The sequence below is a fragment of the Babjeviella inositovora genome (assembly GCF_001661335.1).
Source record: "Babjeviella inositovora NRRL Y-12698 unplaced genomic scaffold BABINscaffold_5, whole genome shotgun sequence".
Classification (NCBI taxonomy): domain Eukaryota; kingdom Fungi; phylum Ascomycota; class Pichiomycetes; order Serinales; genus Babjeviella; species Babjeviella inositovora.
Genome location: NW_017566842.1, coordinates 783,067 through 800,032, shown reverse-complemented (window position 1 = coordinate 800,032; position 16,966 = coordinate 783,067). Strand labels below are relative to the sequence as shown.

General features: G+C 50.9%; 5 protein-coding genes across 5 annotated transcripts; 3 read left to right on the top strand and 2 right to left on the bottom strand.

Moving 5' to 3' along the window:
* Positions 1-2,031: 2,031 nt before the first annotated feature.
* BABINDRAFT_161357 (uncharacterized protein) lies at positions 2,032-3,702 on the top strand. Its single transcript, XM_019128763.1, has one exon. The coding sequence runs from the start codon at positions 2,114-2,116 to the stop codon at positions 3,404-3,406; it is 1,293 nt and encodes a 430-aa protein (XP_018985739.1). The 5' UTR covers positions 2,032-2,113; the 3' UTR covers positions 3,407-3,702.
* On the bottom strand, positions 3,518-5,745 carry BABINDRAFT_161355 (uncharacterized protein). Its single transcript, XM_019128762.1, has one exon. The coding sequence runs from the start codon at positions 5,539-5,541 to the stop codon at positions 3,901-3,903; it is 1,641 nt and encodes a 546-aa protein (XP_018985738.1). The 5' UTR covers positions 5,542-5,745; the 3' UTR covers positions 3,518-3,900.
* Positions 5,746-6,470: 725 nt separating this feature from the next.
* Positions 6,471-7,571, top strand: BABINDRAFT_7843 (uncharacterized protein; the record flags this gene model as incomplete). The annotated part of the gene is made up of 1 exon (XM_019132688.1): positions 6,471-7,571. One exon carries the CDS (start codon positions 6,471-6,473, stop codon positions 7,569-7,571), a length of 1,101 nt encoding a protein of 366 aa, XP_018985737.1.
* A 461-nt stretch (positions 7,572-8,032) lies between these two features.
* BABINDRAFT_161354 (ABC transporter ATP-binding protein) lies at positions 8,033-10,287 on the bottom strand. Its single transcript, XM_019128761.1, has one exon. It carries the CDS (start codon positions 10,279-10,281, stop codon positions 8,095-8,097), a length of 2,187 nt encoding a protein of 728 aa, XP_018985736.1. The 5' UTR covers positions 10,282-10,287; the 3' UTR covers positions 8,033-8,094.
* Positions 10,288-14,959: 4,672 nt separating this feature from the next.
* VMA2 (H(+)-transporting V1 sector ATPase subunit B) lies at positions 14,960-16,805 on the top strand. The gene is made up of 2 exons (XM_019132143.1): positions 14,960-15,000; positions 15,047-16,805. Exons 1-2 carry the CDS (start codon positions 14,973-14,975, stop codon positions 16,543-16,545), a joined length of 1,527 nt encoding a protein of 508 aa, XP_018985735.1. The 5' UTR covers positions 14,960-14,972; the 3' UTR covers positions 16,546-16,805.
* The last annotated feature ends 161 nt before the right edge of the window (positions 16,806-16,966 follow it).

Below are 16,966 nucleotides of genomic sequence, written 5' to 3'. Positions count from 1 at the left end.
CCAGAGGTTGACAGTTCTGGTTCGTGTGTGACCAAGCTTTGGTTTTATTAGCGCGAACAATAACTGCAGGCACTTTATTGGAGACCTACATACCTGATACGCTCCCAGTTATTTCCCTTGGTAACAGCATCACAGGCCTGTATTATATAATAGTTTTGGTTTGTTCTGGGGGTTGTTCAATTTTACCTATGTGCCAATATTACCTCCTGACACGTCTTTGTCTTATCTGCTACATTTCCTGCTTATGGCGATCTGCCGGTAGCCAGATGAATATCGCGCGTCTGTCCAGGGTACCAACCTAGTACGCAATGTATAGCTTACGTTTCTTTCGCTGGGTGCAAACTTTCGGGTTGGAAAATTCTTGTCTGCAGTAGCCGCGTGTCCATTGATACTTTCACGAGCTTGATTTCCATGTTGCAAACAGCCGAGCCACTTGGCGAAACTAGACGAGAACCGGGTATTTGGGCCTATCTTTGATAAGGGTTTGGCTAAGCATAACGGCTCGATGGTAAGCTCCTCCCTCTCGATGATGTCGACTTGGGTCCCCAACTTTATTAATTGTTCATTTGGAGTTCAATGGTCTTCTCCGCTGTTCTAGTACGAGCATGTGAAACACTGCTGATACGCGGTTTTAAGTTTGTACCACGCAAGGTGTGACTTCTGAGCTGCAGGTTGCATGTGCATTTTATCACCACCTTAAAGGTAAGCTCGTCAGCGACTACAGCCAAACAAGAGCCTGTTAGGAAGGTGACGTAGGAGTTATAAAGCTAGCCCTCCCCCCCGTGAAGGGCAGGTCCAATGGGAATACCTGCTCAACAACTTTAAACGGCGAGGAGCATACTGCATACCTTTCAGGGTATACCGGCTTGAAAAGCTTGCATCTGTAGAATGCGCCCTCCCCAGGTTCCAGCTTTTATTAAATTTTTTTTTGGCGGTGCCACATCCCCTGCATCTCAAAGGTCTCACGAAAAGCCTCCGTACAGCCATCTGGTATTCTAGACTTAGTGAAAGAGACTCTCGTCTTTGTGAGCTTTAATAACCCCTTCCGTTTGGTCCAGAAAGCTGGCTAGGCCTATAGGAATAGGGCCGTCGGCGAGCTGACATTTATACAGGACGCTCGGGTAACAGGGTGCCGTGTACCTTCGTTAAGTAATTGCCGGTCGGGAAGTGGTTTTTTTTCTTCATCGGTAATTTAAGCCTAGGTCCGTTAGCTTGACGGTGGACTAGCGTAAATTAATGACCTCGTTTTATTGTCCGCCAGCCAACACCCATGTACCAATCGAGTTCCTGGTAGTGAAGCGGCATGTAGTTGTTAAACTTAGATCCGCGTTGTCGACGGATAGTTTGCGTACCGAACGTTTAGACATCTTCGATGAAAAGGGATAGGTTCCTTTTAGCCTAGAAACCTAGAGTCATCTCGATCTTCTTGCATTCGCAGGAATTACCATATGGGAAAGTAGATGGTGGGGTATTTCTCCACCTAGTCTTTTGAAGTGGCTAGGGATCTGGAGCAATGGTCTGCTTCCGTGTAAGAGCGCTTCTCTGGCGTTTCCACTTCAAACACATTAGCTCGAGTGGCTATTATGCGTCTGGTACAAAGCTCGCCAACTGCGGCGGCACAACAGATCATAGGCATGCAGTAATGCTGTACCACTAGATCTAAGTCCCAGGGTCACATGTCTGAGGATACAGGGCATAAAGTCTGATTCTTGGGACGGCCATGTGATTTCTCATCCCGCATAACACCAAAACGCAAACCAACAACCTGTTGCGGAGGCTGGTACCCAAGGCTTCCCGCCTATCCCCCCGCCATTCCTTTGCTTTCGGTTGCCTTTTCGGTCATGCATGCTGATTTTTCTAAAGCATGTGCGTCCTCCTGCCTGTCCAGGGCAGTGCCGATTACTATTTACGAATCTGCACGGGCTGCAGAATGCATGTAACTTGGTTAGACTATTGGATCGATTACTGTTAACCCCATTGCATAGGCAGGTTCAACGTTGTAGATTGCCCTTTAAAACAGCATATATATTCCAGCTAGCCCCGTTATGTTCAGCCACATGCCTTTATTAACCACACCTATAAGCTCTCACACAGGCTCTCTAAATATTACACTATGAGCACAGGCGATTATCTGTCAAGAAAGTTGTCGGTAGCATCCGACAGTTCCAGCAACTCCGATGAATCGATCTTTGAAGAGAGCCGAGTCACCAGAACGATTTCTCGAGACACAATCGCCAGCGTCAGCTCCTCTGTCTATTCCACTGCCCCTTCACACGCAAAGTTCCAAACACGCTCGGTGCAGAAGGCCAAAAGTGGCTCTCACAGTGACAATGCCTCCGTCTTAGCTTTCACTGCCATTCCCTCGCGTCAGGTACCATCATACTCCGTCCCAGCTAAGGCCAAGGATAGAGACCAATCCTACTGGAAGTTTGTCCACACCAAATTCAGTCCGTACGAGGTCAAAATGTTGAATGACGCATGGTTTACCAAGTTTGGCAAGAATCAAAACACTGGCTCATTGAAAGCGCATTTATCCTCTATCCAGTTCTGGCACCACGTGTACAACTCCCATTTGGACAGCGCCGTTCACAACTCTTTCTTCTCCACCACCAAAGCCCACACCTTCGAGCAGATCCTCGCACAGTTGCCCCCACCGGCCCACCAACGGATAGCCATCAGCAGCATCCTCAGTTTATGTATGGGGCACATTAAACACTTGAGCGTAGTTCAGGGAAAGTTGGTGAACCTTGGACGGTTGCATAAGCGTGTCTTCTTGGCCAGCGAGGAGATACACGAAAGAAAGGCGGTACATATCCCCGGCGAGCTGGACTTTAGTGCCACCCACAGCACCCCGGGCTTCAATCCCGCCAGTTTGGAAATCCTTGGCGCGGCGGTTTTGCTAGGAATCAAGGAGTTGTACCACAATCCTGGTTTGGAAGTCCTGAAGGCGGCGGAGGAATTGAACAGCAAGGAAGAAGCTGAGTTGTTTGCGTTTATGACTGCCTTTTCAAAGTTGTGGGGGTTTATTACCGAATCCATGATGTTGGGGATTAAGCTAGACTACGACCATTTGGCCCCCACAGAGATGCAGTACTCAGAGCCCGGAAAAAAGAGTGTGGAGCCGGCCGCCGTGGATAACCACTTCACATTGAACATTGACGATTTTAATGCCCGTCTACAGAAGCAATTCGGTTCGGGTACGGAACAAAGGAAACCCGGCACTTTTGTCTTCCCGGCCCCCGTCCACCCAAGTTCTGAAGCTGCGGTTAGGCGCAAAGCGTCGGTTTTTTCCTTTTTGCGCGGAAAGGAAGATGACACTCTCCCCTCTCAGCGAGCTTCCAAGACAAGGGACTTGCACTTGGACAGACAAGCAGCGAGTGTGAGAAAGTACTCAAAAAACCTCTAGGTATCGTATGGAGAGACACGAAAGCTATATAATGATTTATGATTCACCTTTGTGAGGTTGCAATGTAGATACTAAGGTCTGCACCCTAAACCACGATATTACAATAACATTCCAGGACCATCATTATGGTATCTAACATGCTCTAATCAGAACCACTTTTCAAATTTGCCAAACCACTAGCATCTCACTACCGGTACGGTTTTAGAGTTATCCAAACCTAGCTGCGAGTAACCTTTATAAACGAGTCTCCAGCCTATCGATCTAAATCTTATGCGTGTTACAGAAACAAGTGCGCACTGCTGTACCCTTTTAATCAACACACCTTCGTACCAGACTAATTTCTAAAAATCGACAGGTTGGGTTAATAAATTTCAGCAACCCCTTCCTAGTTTCATTACAACCGCAACTCTAGTCCAATTCTAGATACACGTTGGAACATACTAGACTCTACCAAACCTTGGCAGTGGCTGTCTAATCCAGAAAAAAAACACGTATTACTGTCGCTCCAAGTACTTGAACACAAACCTGGCGACCGAATTAAGGGTGACCATTTCAACATTCAGCGTGCGGTCAAACCTAAACTCGTCCCCGTCAACCCCTACATCCTTCTTCCTCGGCTTGAACAATCTGCTGGAGCAGGGGTCCTGCGATAGCGCCGCTACGTCGAGTATTACCTCGTCCAACTTGGCCACAATTTCGGTGATGGTGGGCTCGCTTCCCTGTGCTCTATCGAGAAACAGCCGGTATAACTCCCAGATGTTTATGATGATCATCGATAGCTTGAGGCAGAAATTGGCAAGCGCGTCTTTATCCAACTTCACCACGGGTGCCGGTAGAATCTTGTAAATCGATAGCCCCTCCCGCAAACGGTGCTTGGGTGGGGGCGACATCAACGGCTTGGGTCCATTCTCGGTAGTTTCCTTGTTAACGCTGAGTCGACGGCGGTTGTTGATGCTAGTGGAGGATAAGGGAATGCTAGTTTGGCCGTGCCTGGCTTTGTCTAGCACCATCGAGCTTTCGGAGAAGCTGGCCCCCAAAAAGGACACGGATCGGGTGGGTGCCGAGATCACATTGGTTAAACGGATGGTGGGAAATGGGTTGATAGAAAGAGCCAGAGGGGCGGTCTGAGGCTCCTGAGGGGTCTGGCTACGCAAATCGGGGAAATAAGACCCTCCCAACGAGTTGTAAAAATCCCGCGTCGGAAGAAAGCTGGCCACCTCCCAGAACGGAAGATCCCGGGCAGTAATCTTCGCCAACATCACCTGCCAAAGCACAAGCTTCTCGAGAAACAAGTTGATTTCCTCGAGACGGGTGAACTTAAAGTCCAGAATGTTGACAATCCGTGTGAGCTGGATCTCGGCCGTCCTGGACGCTAGACCCGGAAAGAATAGCTGGTTGAGAGAGATGCACGTTCGGATCATGAGCGAATCCACTAGTTTCAGCGTCTCTGGGAGCTTCGGCGTGGCCTCCTTCATTGCCTCCATAAACCTCTCCCGCTCAGTCTCTCTGGCGCCTGTCAAGGCTCCCTGGAGGTCCTCTAACTGTGTTTTTCTGGTTGATAAGGTCGCCTCCGCTGCTTTGATGCTCTCTCTGGTCCGCGTATTCCGCTCCGCAAGTGCTTTGGTCGCTCTCTGCAACCGTCGGACCCTCCGCTTGGTGTTCATCGTCTCTATGGCAAGCAACTGTGCAGATAGGCTGGCTACGGCCGCCTCTCTCGGCCTAGGGACAGATTTGTTGAATGTCTTGCCGAGGCTATTAGTTGCGCCCGCCCCTTTGGCTTGAAAGTCAACAGACACGTATCCTCCCGAGTCCTCATCCTCATACTCATCGCTTGAGTTGCTGTAAATGCTGTTGATGGTGAAATCGGCCGCATTCTCCACATAGTTACGCAACAAGCCACGTTCTGGGTCGAGTGACTGGTGGAGAATGGTGTCGATGGTGTGGCGGGCCTCTTGGTTGGTGTACTCCACGCTCTGCCGCCGGACAAACGGCCCCATGAGCTTGAAGTTGACACAGCTGGCGCAGTAAACCTTGCGGCTCATTGGTGCGTGGCTGGCGTACTCGTCCTCGCGGGTTGTGTGCTGACAGATCCCGCAGCAAAACCCGCTCTCGTTCCGTTCCGGGTGGCGGCTCATGTCATTGTCAAGCAAATGCGAGAGGTATAGGAGTGATGGCTAGATGAACTAGTATAGTGAAGTTGTGCCGGTGGAACGGTAATCAATCGTTAAACTTCCTCTTGTCTAGACTTCAAGGGACGGGTATAAGCGCTTCTCTAGTACCACTTTTGCGTCGCTTCTGTCCGTAGCGTGACGTCTGTGTGACTTCTCCTTGGGTTTGTAAGAGATAATAACGGGGTGTTGAATGGTCCTTTTAGCAATTATTGGCTGGTGGTACGTGCTGTAAGCTTTCTCTTCTGTAATTGAATAGTTGGGGGAGATGATTAGGAAAAAAAAAACCCACTTTTCTGGAAACTGGTGCCACTACTTTTGCCTGGCCAGTCAGTACGATAAGCAGACCTGCACCTTGTGGTCACGTGATGTGCTGTTTCACATGCTTCATAAACCCAGCTGTATCATGTCTATATTCTTGATTGTAATCAGCTATCGGAAAGAGAATCGATGGGTGAGCTTAAACATTGGGATCATAGATTCAATTAGGAATTAATCGAAAGGTGCTGCGGGTGGTAGAGACAGGCAGGAGGTAGTTACGATACGCTAGCCTGCCAACGGTGTTTGCGATTGACGATCGAAAGGAAAGAATGTACATGGGCTTACCAATAGTTCGTCTAAATCTCAAAGATGGTACCCATAATCCCACCCTTTCCTGTGAAACTCGGATTGAGGTGCACATAAAAAAGTATCTCAGTTCATGGTAATTTCCTTCAGAGTATTTACCCAAAATTACTAGCCGTCTAGGCATTTAATATGCCAAAAGATGCCGACATCTCCTCGAGATAAGCCTGAGACCTACCTGCAGGCTGAAAAATCGTACATGCAGGCTGAAAAATATTCTTTCATACACCTCAACCTGATCATCACAGGCGTCAGCTCCTCTCCCTAATCGTATGAAGCAGATCCAGTTTCCCAGAACCAAGTGTCATGTTACCTGTGGTGACGTAGTCTCCGAAAAGCTCACCAAGCCGGAAAGGTCCCTCGTCAAGCACAATCTCTCTTGCCGTGTGCAGCTACTACTACCTGAGGCTAGCTTCCAGCGTATGGAACTGCAGCTAGCAGGGCTCCGAGCCTCCACCTTCCAGATGACCATTCCTAGCTTGAACGCGCTCCTCAGTCCCGGCTTTATTGCCTTGGTGGCTGCGCACAGATTGTGCGTGGTGAGCGAGGGCCATGTGGACCACGAAGATATGTTTGCCATTGTATCCAAACTTTCCACAAAGGCCGTTAGGATGGTGTTGAATTTATCCGAATTGACCTACCAGAGGTGTGGGCTTATGGGAAAACGGTCTCAGTTGCTCTCCGGAATCCTGAAACAGAAAAAGTACCAGGTGGTCTATGCTGACGTCTGCGCCAACGACGAACAACAACAATGGGACAGGCTTCTCTGGAGCTCAGATAAAATCTTCCAGAACACTAAGATTACTGTCACGTGTAGCACTGATGAAACAGCCATTGCGGAAACTAAAGCCTACTTATCCCTGATCGGAACGGTCACTCACACGGTGGTCGGTCCCCAGGTGCAGAGGTTCACGTCGGTAGACACCCCAAAGACCCTTAGCTACTCTCAGCACCTTAAGGAAAACCCGCCATACGCCGAGTCGCTTTTAAAGGATCATTTGGAGTCGTACACTTTGGATCTTCTCGAGTGGCTCGCTTACGCATCGGTCAACGGCCAGCAACTCACGCAGGAGGTCGACCCCTACGTTTCCAGCTACTCCGTCCGCGACTTGGACGGGACTTGTAAGCAGAACCTTGTCTGCGTCACCTGGGACGGGCTCATAGCCACTGACTTCTTGTCATTCAAGCTCCACCAGCTCCAGAAGGGCAAAGACTGGTCCTGTGTGGCCAGCTATGGGCTAGCAGACACGCCCATCAGTTTTGGCCTCCAGGAACACGGCTTCCATGAGAATGGGCAGAACGACGTGGTGGTGTTGGTGACGGGAGATAAATACACCTTGTGGGAGATTCTCGGGGGAAGAGATGGCTACTAGAATCAATGTAAGTTTAACAAATGGATGTAGAAAAAACTGGGCGAAAGGTGTGCGACGAGTAGCAATCCACGAAATGTGTTGAAAGGTATTAATCTGACATAGCTTGAGTACAGTATGAATAGTCACGTTATATAGGTTGCCCGAGAGCCTGGTTTCAAATATCTGACCTTTATTTCGTGTCCATAAAACCCCTTTGGTATCTCTCCGATGCCACCTCGCAATGTTCATTTCGCCAAACCCCAACCATGGTAGTACCAAGGTATAACTTTCATAGTAAGGAGAGGCTTTAGGTCTAGCTGAATGAGCCGCCCGTAGAAAGATCGCCCATAAAGCATTAGCCTATCTAGCCCAAAATAACATCTCTACTCAACCTCATGTTAGACTAGCTTCAAAGGCCATTCTACTGGGCTTGAAAAGAAAATCACTACACCTTAGCTAAACTGGCTATATACATTATTCATACCCATGCATAATACCTCTATATGCTAGTTGACCCAGACACTAACGCCCAATCGCCAATTCTCTAGGAAAGCCCAGTGGGGCTGCTGCCATGCTCAATCCTCATATCAATCTCCTCCCTTTCCTTGATCACCTCGCTCTCCTCCAACTCTCCGTTGTTTGACCGCAACAATCGGTTCAACTCGCTTTTGGCATCGCCATACAACGCCTCAAATCCACCAGTCTCCACCACGTCCCCGACCTTGTTCAACACAACAATGCGCGACGCATTTCGGATGGTTGACAAGCGGTGGGCAATAGAAATCGTTGTCTGGCCGTGCGCCTTTCTGAAGAGCAAATTCTCGTTGATCGCCTTTTCGCTCAACGTGTCCAACGCCGAGGTCGCCTCGTCTAGGATGAGAATCGCCGGATTGGTAATCAATGTCCGTGCGAGAGCGATGCGCTGGCGCTGGCCTCCCGACAACTGGGCACCTCTGGAGCCAATCACCGTATCCAAACCCGCGGGAAACTCCGAAATAAACTTGTCACAGTTGGCCAACCTGGCGGCGTTACGGATCTCGTCCATGGTCGCGTGCGGTCTGCCAAACGTGATATTCTCTCTTATGGTGCCGGAAAACAACAATGGCTCCTGTTGGACCACCCCAAGGCCGCGCCTGTAGGTCAAAAGGTTCAAGTCGCGGAGATTAAGCCCGTTGATGCTGATGCTGCCGGAGAGTGGGTCGTAGAATCTGAGCAAGAGCGCGCTTACAGTGGACTTCCCGGACCCCGAAGGGCCCACAAAGCACACGTGCTCGCCCTTTCTGATCGTGACGCTCAACTCTTGGAAGATGGCGACGTCTGGCCGGGTGGGATAGGCAAATCTGACCCGGTCAAAGACAATATCGCCGCCCAATTGGGTGTGCGGGTCGGTAATTCTGAGTCCCTTGGTAGGCTTGATAGTTGGTTTGTGCTCAAGAAGTTCAAACACACGCGACGCGGCACCCGCGCCTTTCATGATCTCTGAGTAGAAGTTGGAGAGGCCCACCATCGAGCTCCCAGTATAGACCGCGTACATGATGAAGGAAGAGAGGTCACCAAAGGAAATGGCCCCAGAAGAAACCAACCCATTACCATATGCGAGAAGGGCCAAGAGGGTGGCATTACCGAGAAAGGCAGTGGAGCCAAAAAAGACACCGGAAAGTTTCGCCTCGCGCAACCCAATATTGAAGACCCTCCGGACCTCAGACGAGTACAAGTTCACGGCCTGGCGCTCCTGGCCAAACGACTGGATGGTTTTGGCGGCGGAGAGCTGCTCTTCTGCAACCTTAGTCAACTCACCAAACTGCTCCTGCAACTGCTTCGTCAACAGTCTAACCTTGCGACCGTAGAAGGCGCCAAAGAGCGCCAACGGCGGAAGTACAATCGCCATCATAAGCGAAAGCTGGGTGCTTACATAGACCATCATAGCAATCCCAATTGTTCCCAGAAGTGCGGCCTTGAGCCCGTCGCTGACGTTCTGCGAAACAGCTTTCGCGACAATGTGACTGTCGGTAGAGAGCCGCGAGATCATGTCACCCACGGAGTTGGTGTCAGAGAAGGCCGCGTCCTGCATCAAAGCGTTTTTCAAGACCCGGGTGCGAAGCTTGGACACGATGTTTTCGCCGATAGCCTTGAGAAGGGTGTGTCTGAGGCCATTGGCGATGGCGCCAACGACAAAGACCCCTCCCATTAGGTAGTAGAAACTGGCGAGGGGGATTCCGTAGACGTTGTGGGAGCCTTCAGCTTGGTTTGCAGAGTCCATGAGCTTACCAATGACGAGTGGAAGCGACATCGAGACAAGAGAGGCGATGAAGAGGCAGGCAAAGGCAAAGGCGAGCTGACCGCGCACTGGGTATGCGAGGCGGAAGAGTTTTTTGATGTCTGTCCAGCCGTTGGGGTTTGAGTCTTTGGGGGAGAGCTTGAAAGCTTCCCCGATGGGGGTTTTTGTTTTTAGCGCATCGACTTTGATTTCCTCGTTAGAAGGAGCTGCTACTACTACCGTCGCCGCCTCCTTTGCTTCCCTAAAAGCCTCGGAAATTTCCTTTTCGGATCCTTCGTGAATTGTCGTAGGTGACTCTTTTTTGATACCTCTGGGAGTACCCCTCAACGGGGTGTTGCTTTGAGTGGCAAGCCCCCGCACAATAGCGACGTTGCATCTGGCAAGTGGCGTGAATGCCCTCGGCAGTATTACTCTGGAGACCGTTAGCGTCCGGATCCCTAATCTGAGAAACATGAATGTGAAATGGATATGGGCTGATGGTTGGAGGGGGGGTTGATGGGTGTGGTTATGTCCGATAAAATGTATGTCCAATTAGCGAGATTTTTAAACCATATCAATAATTAAAGCTCGGTGCAGGATCCAGCGCGGCTGGGACAAAGCACCTCATGAATATCTAAAAGGATTAAGATCCCGAGGTTAAACATCTAGAGTCTTTTAATTTCAGAAAGATTGGACAGTAAAGGGTCAAGTAAAGCATTCTAGATGCCAAAAGTTGCAGCGTTTAGGCTCCCAAGGAAGAGAAATAAGTCTTAAATATGTTATATACAACCTAAAAATTGTCTACACTATTTCCTAACTTTCTATACGTTTTTTTTAACTTACATCTATTGTGAATAAGAATCGTAGTATACAACCTGATGAGACAGAAATTGGGTCTCCCCATTACATCTGGATCCGAAGACCCCTATCTAAAGCCAAGTTTCTCGGCAAAGTTGCTGGTCACGCTCTGGATGTCGTCGTCCACCTGCTTGCTAAACCCAGCGTTGACCTGGCTCAACTTGTTGCTGAAGCTCGAGTTGAGCGGGTTTCGCTTCGACGAAAAAAACTCCTCGGGGGTGTTTTCGCTGTTTTGGCCGCCAAGAGCCGGCCAGCTCTTCTGGTTGAAAAACGAGGAGAAGCCCCCAGCCGAGCCAAAGTCGTTGTTCTGGTTATCCGGAACATACGACACAATAGAGGCGGTGTCAAAGTCGCGGAAGGTGGTCGCCTCCGCACCGACAGCGAGCCCGGCGGCACCACGGTTGCTTCGGGCTTGGAACCCACCCTTGCCCTTATGCAACTCGATTGTGCTGAGCTGGAGGTTCTCCAAGGATCCCTCGACCAAACAGCCGCGCTCACGGAAGTGGATCAACAAGTGCGACCACAAAGAGTTGCGCGACAACGCCTTCGGGTTCCCCAACACCATCAATCCGTACTTGGCACGGGTCAACGCCACGTTGAGGCGTCTGGGGTCACTCAAAAACCCGATGGTCTGCAGCTCGTTGGCTCTGACACACGAGAGAATAATAAAGTCCTTCTCACGGCCCTGAAACGCATCGACCGAGGCCACCTCCACCGCCATGTACAACTCCTTGTCGGGCAATGTCCCGTTCATGGTCATGTACTGCACCACATACGCTCTCTGGCCCTCATACGGCGTGATGACACCGATCTGCTCGGGCTTGACGCCGTCCTTGAACAATCGCGTGATCAAGCGCTCGCAGTTCATGGCCTCCACGCGGTTGAGGAACGACGTCCCGCTACCGGAGATCTCCTCGCGTCCGTAGTTGGCCCAAAACATCATCGGCATCTCCCGGATCGGCCACGGGAAGGAGGAATCCTGGATCAAACGCTGCTCCGCCGTCACACCGTTCTGCAACGAGCCCTCGTAGAACATGTCGCTCGGAAACTCTGAAAGACACGGGTTCATGCGATACTGAACCTCTAAGCGGATCGGCACGTGCCCCAACACCACAAGGCGCTCGAATAAGGATTGCTTCAAGCCGGCATCACCGGCCTTCTTGTCAAGAATTACCGGCCCCAACTGCTGGTGGTCACCGACCAAAATCACCTGCTTGGCGCCCTTGACGATCGGAATCAAGCACTCCGGCTCAGACGCCTGGGTGCTCTCGTCGATCAACACGGAGCGGAAGCGCATGGACTCTAATCTTCTGTCACCGGCCCCTACACACGTGCAGCACACCACGTCGCACGACTGGATGATCTTTTTCTCGGACACGCGGATCAACTTGATGTACTTGCGGGAGTCCAGCGCCGAGAGCTCGCCGAGCTCGGCCTTCAAGCGCACCAACTTCTTTAACTCGCCTTTGGCGGTTTTGGCCACCAACAGGTGGAGCGCCAAGTGACTGACAGACGACTCAACGTCCTCGCGGCTTCTGGCGGTCAACCGCACCACCTTCAACCCGAGCGAATCGAGCTTGGCAGCCAAGTGGTCGACAGCCACGTTGGACGGCGCACACACGAGAATCTTTTCCTTGTTGATGTGCGACAAATGGTAGACGATAGTGGCGGAGGTGACGGTCTTACCGGTGCCGGGAGGCCCCTGGATCAACGATAACGGGCGCTGCAACACGGACCTGACCGCGTTCGACTGCGACACGTTCAACTCTGTGAGCTTCGACACAGAAAACGTCTTTGGGAGCTTCACGTCGAACTCCACATCCGCCACCTCGTGCCCGAGCATCTTGTGGTAGATGTAGCCGGAGACGGACTCCTTGTCGACAGCAAACACCTTCATAGCCTGCTGCATGCGCTCGTAGGAAGTGCCCTTCCAGACGAACTCGGCGGTGAAGTCAGTGATGCAGTGGGTTGGCGGCGCTAACTTTGAGGGATTGAGCTCCAAGGTGAACTCCTCCAGGTAGGCGGATGGGAGGCGCACAATGTAGCCGTTGCACTCCCACGCGGCGTGATTCGAGCCGGAGTAGCGCAAGATGATCTCGTCACCGACGGCCACCTTCAAGTCGCCGGACTCGAACGTGGAGAACGCAAACAGCGCGAGGTGGCGGTTGTTCAAGCCGAGCGACCACTTGACGGAGATGTGCTCCAACGCCTGCGACTCCTTGAGCTGCTTGTCGTAGTCAGCCTCGAGCTTGACGAGTGGGCCGAAGGACCGCTGGTACTGGTATGCATCGTTGTAGCGCATCAAGATGGGCTGGGTCTCCTCTTCCTCCTGGCCATGCTGCTCCACGTCCTCCATGGTGGCCTCGCGGTTCAAGCGCCACTTGGCCTCAAGGCGTGCAATCTGCCCCGCAGAGATCAAACGCGCATCAAGCTGCTCCTCCTCGGTCGGCACCGCCGCGACCCACGGCAACAACGCGCGGTCCTCGATCAACAGCTGCCACTTTTCCGTGTCCCAGTTGACGTCCTTCAGCTGCGCGCACGGGAGCCGGCAGAGCAACACCACAACCGTCTCAGACTTGGCCGACACGAAGCCAAGGATGAACACATTCTTGTTCCCGCAGTTGTAGCACTCGAGCGTCGTGTCACCGAGCTCCGAGTCGGGGTGGAGCGATACCACGTTGTGGCGTGAGTGCACAAGGTGGTTGACGATGTGCGAACCCGACGTGTTGGCGCTCAGGTTGCAGAACCACTTGTTGCACATGTGGCATTTGACAACGCAGCCAGTCGAATGGATCCCACAATACGCGCACGCGTGTTCAGGTAACTCGCCCTGGTATCCTTCGTAGCCCTGTGCGTTCGCGGCGTACCCTGGATAGTCGTGGTGACGGTACGCGTCGTACGCGTCTGCGTTGTAGTTTTCCATGGTCGAGGCGGTTTCTGCTCTTTCAGCAGTGGATGGCATTTCCGGGTAGCTCTCAAAGGTGTTCATAGATAAAGGTTTGGATGTCAAAAGTGGTGTCTAGGATGGGTTTCTGTGATATGAAAATCTACCGGGATGGCGAAAATGTCTATGCTAAAATAGGCTGAGTTGCTGTTTGGTGGCTGAGCTACTGTTTTGACGTCTATATGAACTGGTTAACTCGTTTGATCAGAATGCCGTTTGGTTGAATAGCTGATTCTGTGTACGCTATTGTCTGACAAAGAGCACGTATTAAATTGAGTGAGTGTTGACTGGGTTAAACCGCGTATTATGTGAAGTAAACGGGGTTAAGACCAATGGGACATCAGCACAAATATGGGGTCGCCAAAATAAATTCGTCTTGGGTCGGCGTCGGAATATTTTTGTTCAAGTTTGATTTTGCATTTTTCGCCGGTGAAAAACGTGCACGTGATTAGCGTTGTGGAACTGCTAGGATGTTGTATTTGAGGGCCGAGGGAGGCCAAAGTAGTGAAATATCACTCCATTGGCATAACTGGGTCAGATAAAGGTTGTTTGGTTGGAATAAAGGTCCAGTCGTATGGGGAATATTGTCTATTTATAGGAGGTAATATGGTATAATAAAGCGGTTACGAAGTGTCTCGATGTTCAGTGGGGTTTACGCGTAGTATCTAACCTAGGCAATTGCTAATCACCCTCCAGAAACTAGACTTGGATTTTTCGTCTGCTTTTTGGCTACAAAGCTCGGAATTTGAAAGCAGATAGGTGTTGGCCAAATATCCGCTTTTGCGGGCCCATGTCCAGAACAGTAAAAGGAGGGCAGCAGCCAAAGACCAGGCTACCGAAGGTAACCTCCATATAACAGATATGCGTACCAATTTCTCTAGAAAGGCCTTTGAGAGTATGGTGGACGATGCGTGCCTGTTACTCACCCTGCCCTAAACCGCCTTATCACTGATCCTCCACAGACAGAATACAGCCTTTAGAAATCTCTCCAAAACCTAGTCTCGTATCAATTTTCACCATTTACATTAATAACCATCTCGCCCAATAAACACTACCTATTTCATCTCTACCGCTCGCACCCGGAATTTATCATCTTCAGTCCACCAATACATACGTCAATTCAAATATACAAGAAACTAAATCAATTTATATTAATGATATATTTTCGAGAGGAGTATCTCTAATCTCGGTTCCTGGGTGTATCCCCCAAAGTAGTCTATGCAGCCTATGGTAACCCCCCTCCCGCTGCGTATTTTTCAGCCCACACGTGAACCCGCCCCTCGCTCCCTGATAGCGATACGCTGGGCGATATCAAAATGCGCCCACCCTAACCTCTTCCTCCCACCTCTGCCAATTGACCACCATGTCTCACTTATCCGATAAAGAACTCTGTACGTATTAAACCGCTTCCGGCCAATTCCCGTACTAACACTTTAGTTGAGTTGAACAAGAAGGCGGCCACTGAGGGCTTCAGAATCAAGCCGAGAGTCAACTACAACACTGTCGGCGGTGTCAATGGCCCGCTCGTGATTCTTGAAAACGTCAAGTTCCCCCGCTACAATGAAATCGTCAACCTCACCCTTCCAGACGGCACCATCAGGGCTGGGCAGGTCTTGGAGGTCAGAGGCGACCGTGCCATCGTGCAGGTCTTCGAGGGTACCTCCGGGATTGATGTGAAGAAGACGCGTGTCGAATTTACGGGCCAGAACTTGAAGATTCCTGTGTCTGAGGACATGTTGGGACGTGTGTTTGACGGCTCCGGGCGCGCCATCGACGGTGGCCCTAAGGTGTTTGCAGAGGACTACCTCGACATCAACGGGTCGCCAATCAACCCGTACGCGCGTATCTATCCGGAGGAAATGATCTCCACGGGTATCTCCGCCATTGACACCATGAACTCCATTGCCAGAGGCCAGAAGATCCCAATCTTTTCCGCCTCCGGGTTGCCGCACAACGAGATCGCCGCCCAGATCTGCAGACAGGCCGGTTTGGTAAGACCAACCAAGGACGTGCACGATGGGCACGAGGAGAACTTTTCCATCGTGTTTGCCGCCATGGGTGTCAACTTGGAAACGTCCCGTTTCTTCAAGCAGGATTTCGAAGAAAACGGGTCGTTGGAGCGCACTTCCTTGTTCCTCAACTTGGCCAACGATCCTACGATCGAGAGAATCATCACCCCGCGTCTTGCGTTGACCACCGCCGAGTACCTCGCGTACCAGACCGAGAGACACGTGTTGACAATCTTGACCGACATGTCTTCCTACGCCGATGCCTTGCGTGAGGTCTCTGCCGCCCGTGAGGAAGTTCCAGGTCGTAGAGGGTATCCGGGTTACATGTACACCGATTTATCCACCATCTACGAGCGTGCGGGGCGTGTGGAGGGCCGCAACGGGTCCATCACCCAAATTCCGATCCTCACCATGCCGAACGACGACATTACCCACCCGATTCCGGATTTGACCGGGTACATTACCGAGGGCCAGATCTCTGTCGATCGCCAGTTGCACAACAGAGGTATTTATCCACCAATCAATGTGCTTCCATCGTTGTCGCGTCTCATGAAGTCCGCCATCGGTGAGGGCATGACCAGAAAGGACCACGGTGACGTGTCCAACCAGTTGTACGCCAAGTACGCCATTGGGAGAGATGCCGCCGCCATGAAGGCTGTAGTGGGTGAGGAAGCCTTGTCTACCGAAGACAAGTTGTCCCTCGAGTTCTTGGAGAAGTTTGAAAAGACTTTTATTGCCCAGGGCGCCTACGACAATCGTACCGTGTTTGAGTCCTTGGACCAGGCCTGGTCCTTGTTGAGAATCTATCCAAAGGAGATGTTGAACAGAATCTCGCCAAAGATCTTGGACGAGTTCTACGATAGAGAGAGAGATGAGGACGAGGACGACAAGGAAGTCCGCGCTGACACCGGCGAGTCTTTGATTTAGACCATACTTTATTTCTTTTTACGTATGCCATAGTATTGTGAAGGTGTAGGAGCGAGCTTCGATAAGGATATGTGAAGATCAGAGTCTTGGCGAAGCCTATGTGTAAACTTGTGTTAGTAAGATCTGGCTCTTTGGGGGCTAGGCTGTTGTATGAACGTCGAAGAGCCACATTCCAGCTCTAAAATCTACCCTCGTTGTTTCATTTATTTACATTGAAATGTATTCTTAGTTATATCGAAACTCATCAACAAGAATTCTTCCTGAAAAAAGAGACATTTATACCCAGCCGTTCAGGTCTTGAAAATTCGATGCAAAAGAGTTCCACGCTTGGTGTATCGCACGATTCTTGCTGTTACGCATAAGGCACATCGAGGCCACATCAACCGATATAATCGGTAAGATAGTTTCAAGATCTCTAAAT

Coding starts and splice junctions, on each gene's coding strand:
- BABINDRAFT_161357 (XM_019128763.1), top strand. CDS start 2,114: ATGAGCACAGGCGATTATCTGTCAAGAAAGTTGTCGGTAGCATCCGAC.
- BABINDRAFT_161355 (XM_019128762.1), bottom strand. CDS start 5,541: ATGAGCCGCCACCCGGAACGGAACGAGAGCGGGTTTTGCTGCGGGATC.
- BABINDRAFT_161354 (XM_019128761.1), bottom strand. CDS start 10,281: ATGTTTCTCAGATTAGGGATCCGGACGCTAACGGTCTCCAGAGTAATA.
- VMA2 (XM_019132143.1), top strand. CDS start 14,973: ATGTCTCACTTATCCGATAAAGAACTCT. Junction 15,001..15,046: donor CTTATCCGATAAAGAACTCT/GTACGTATTAAA, acceptor CTAACACTTTAG/TTGAGTTGAACAAGAAGGCG.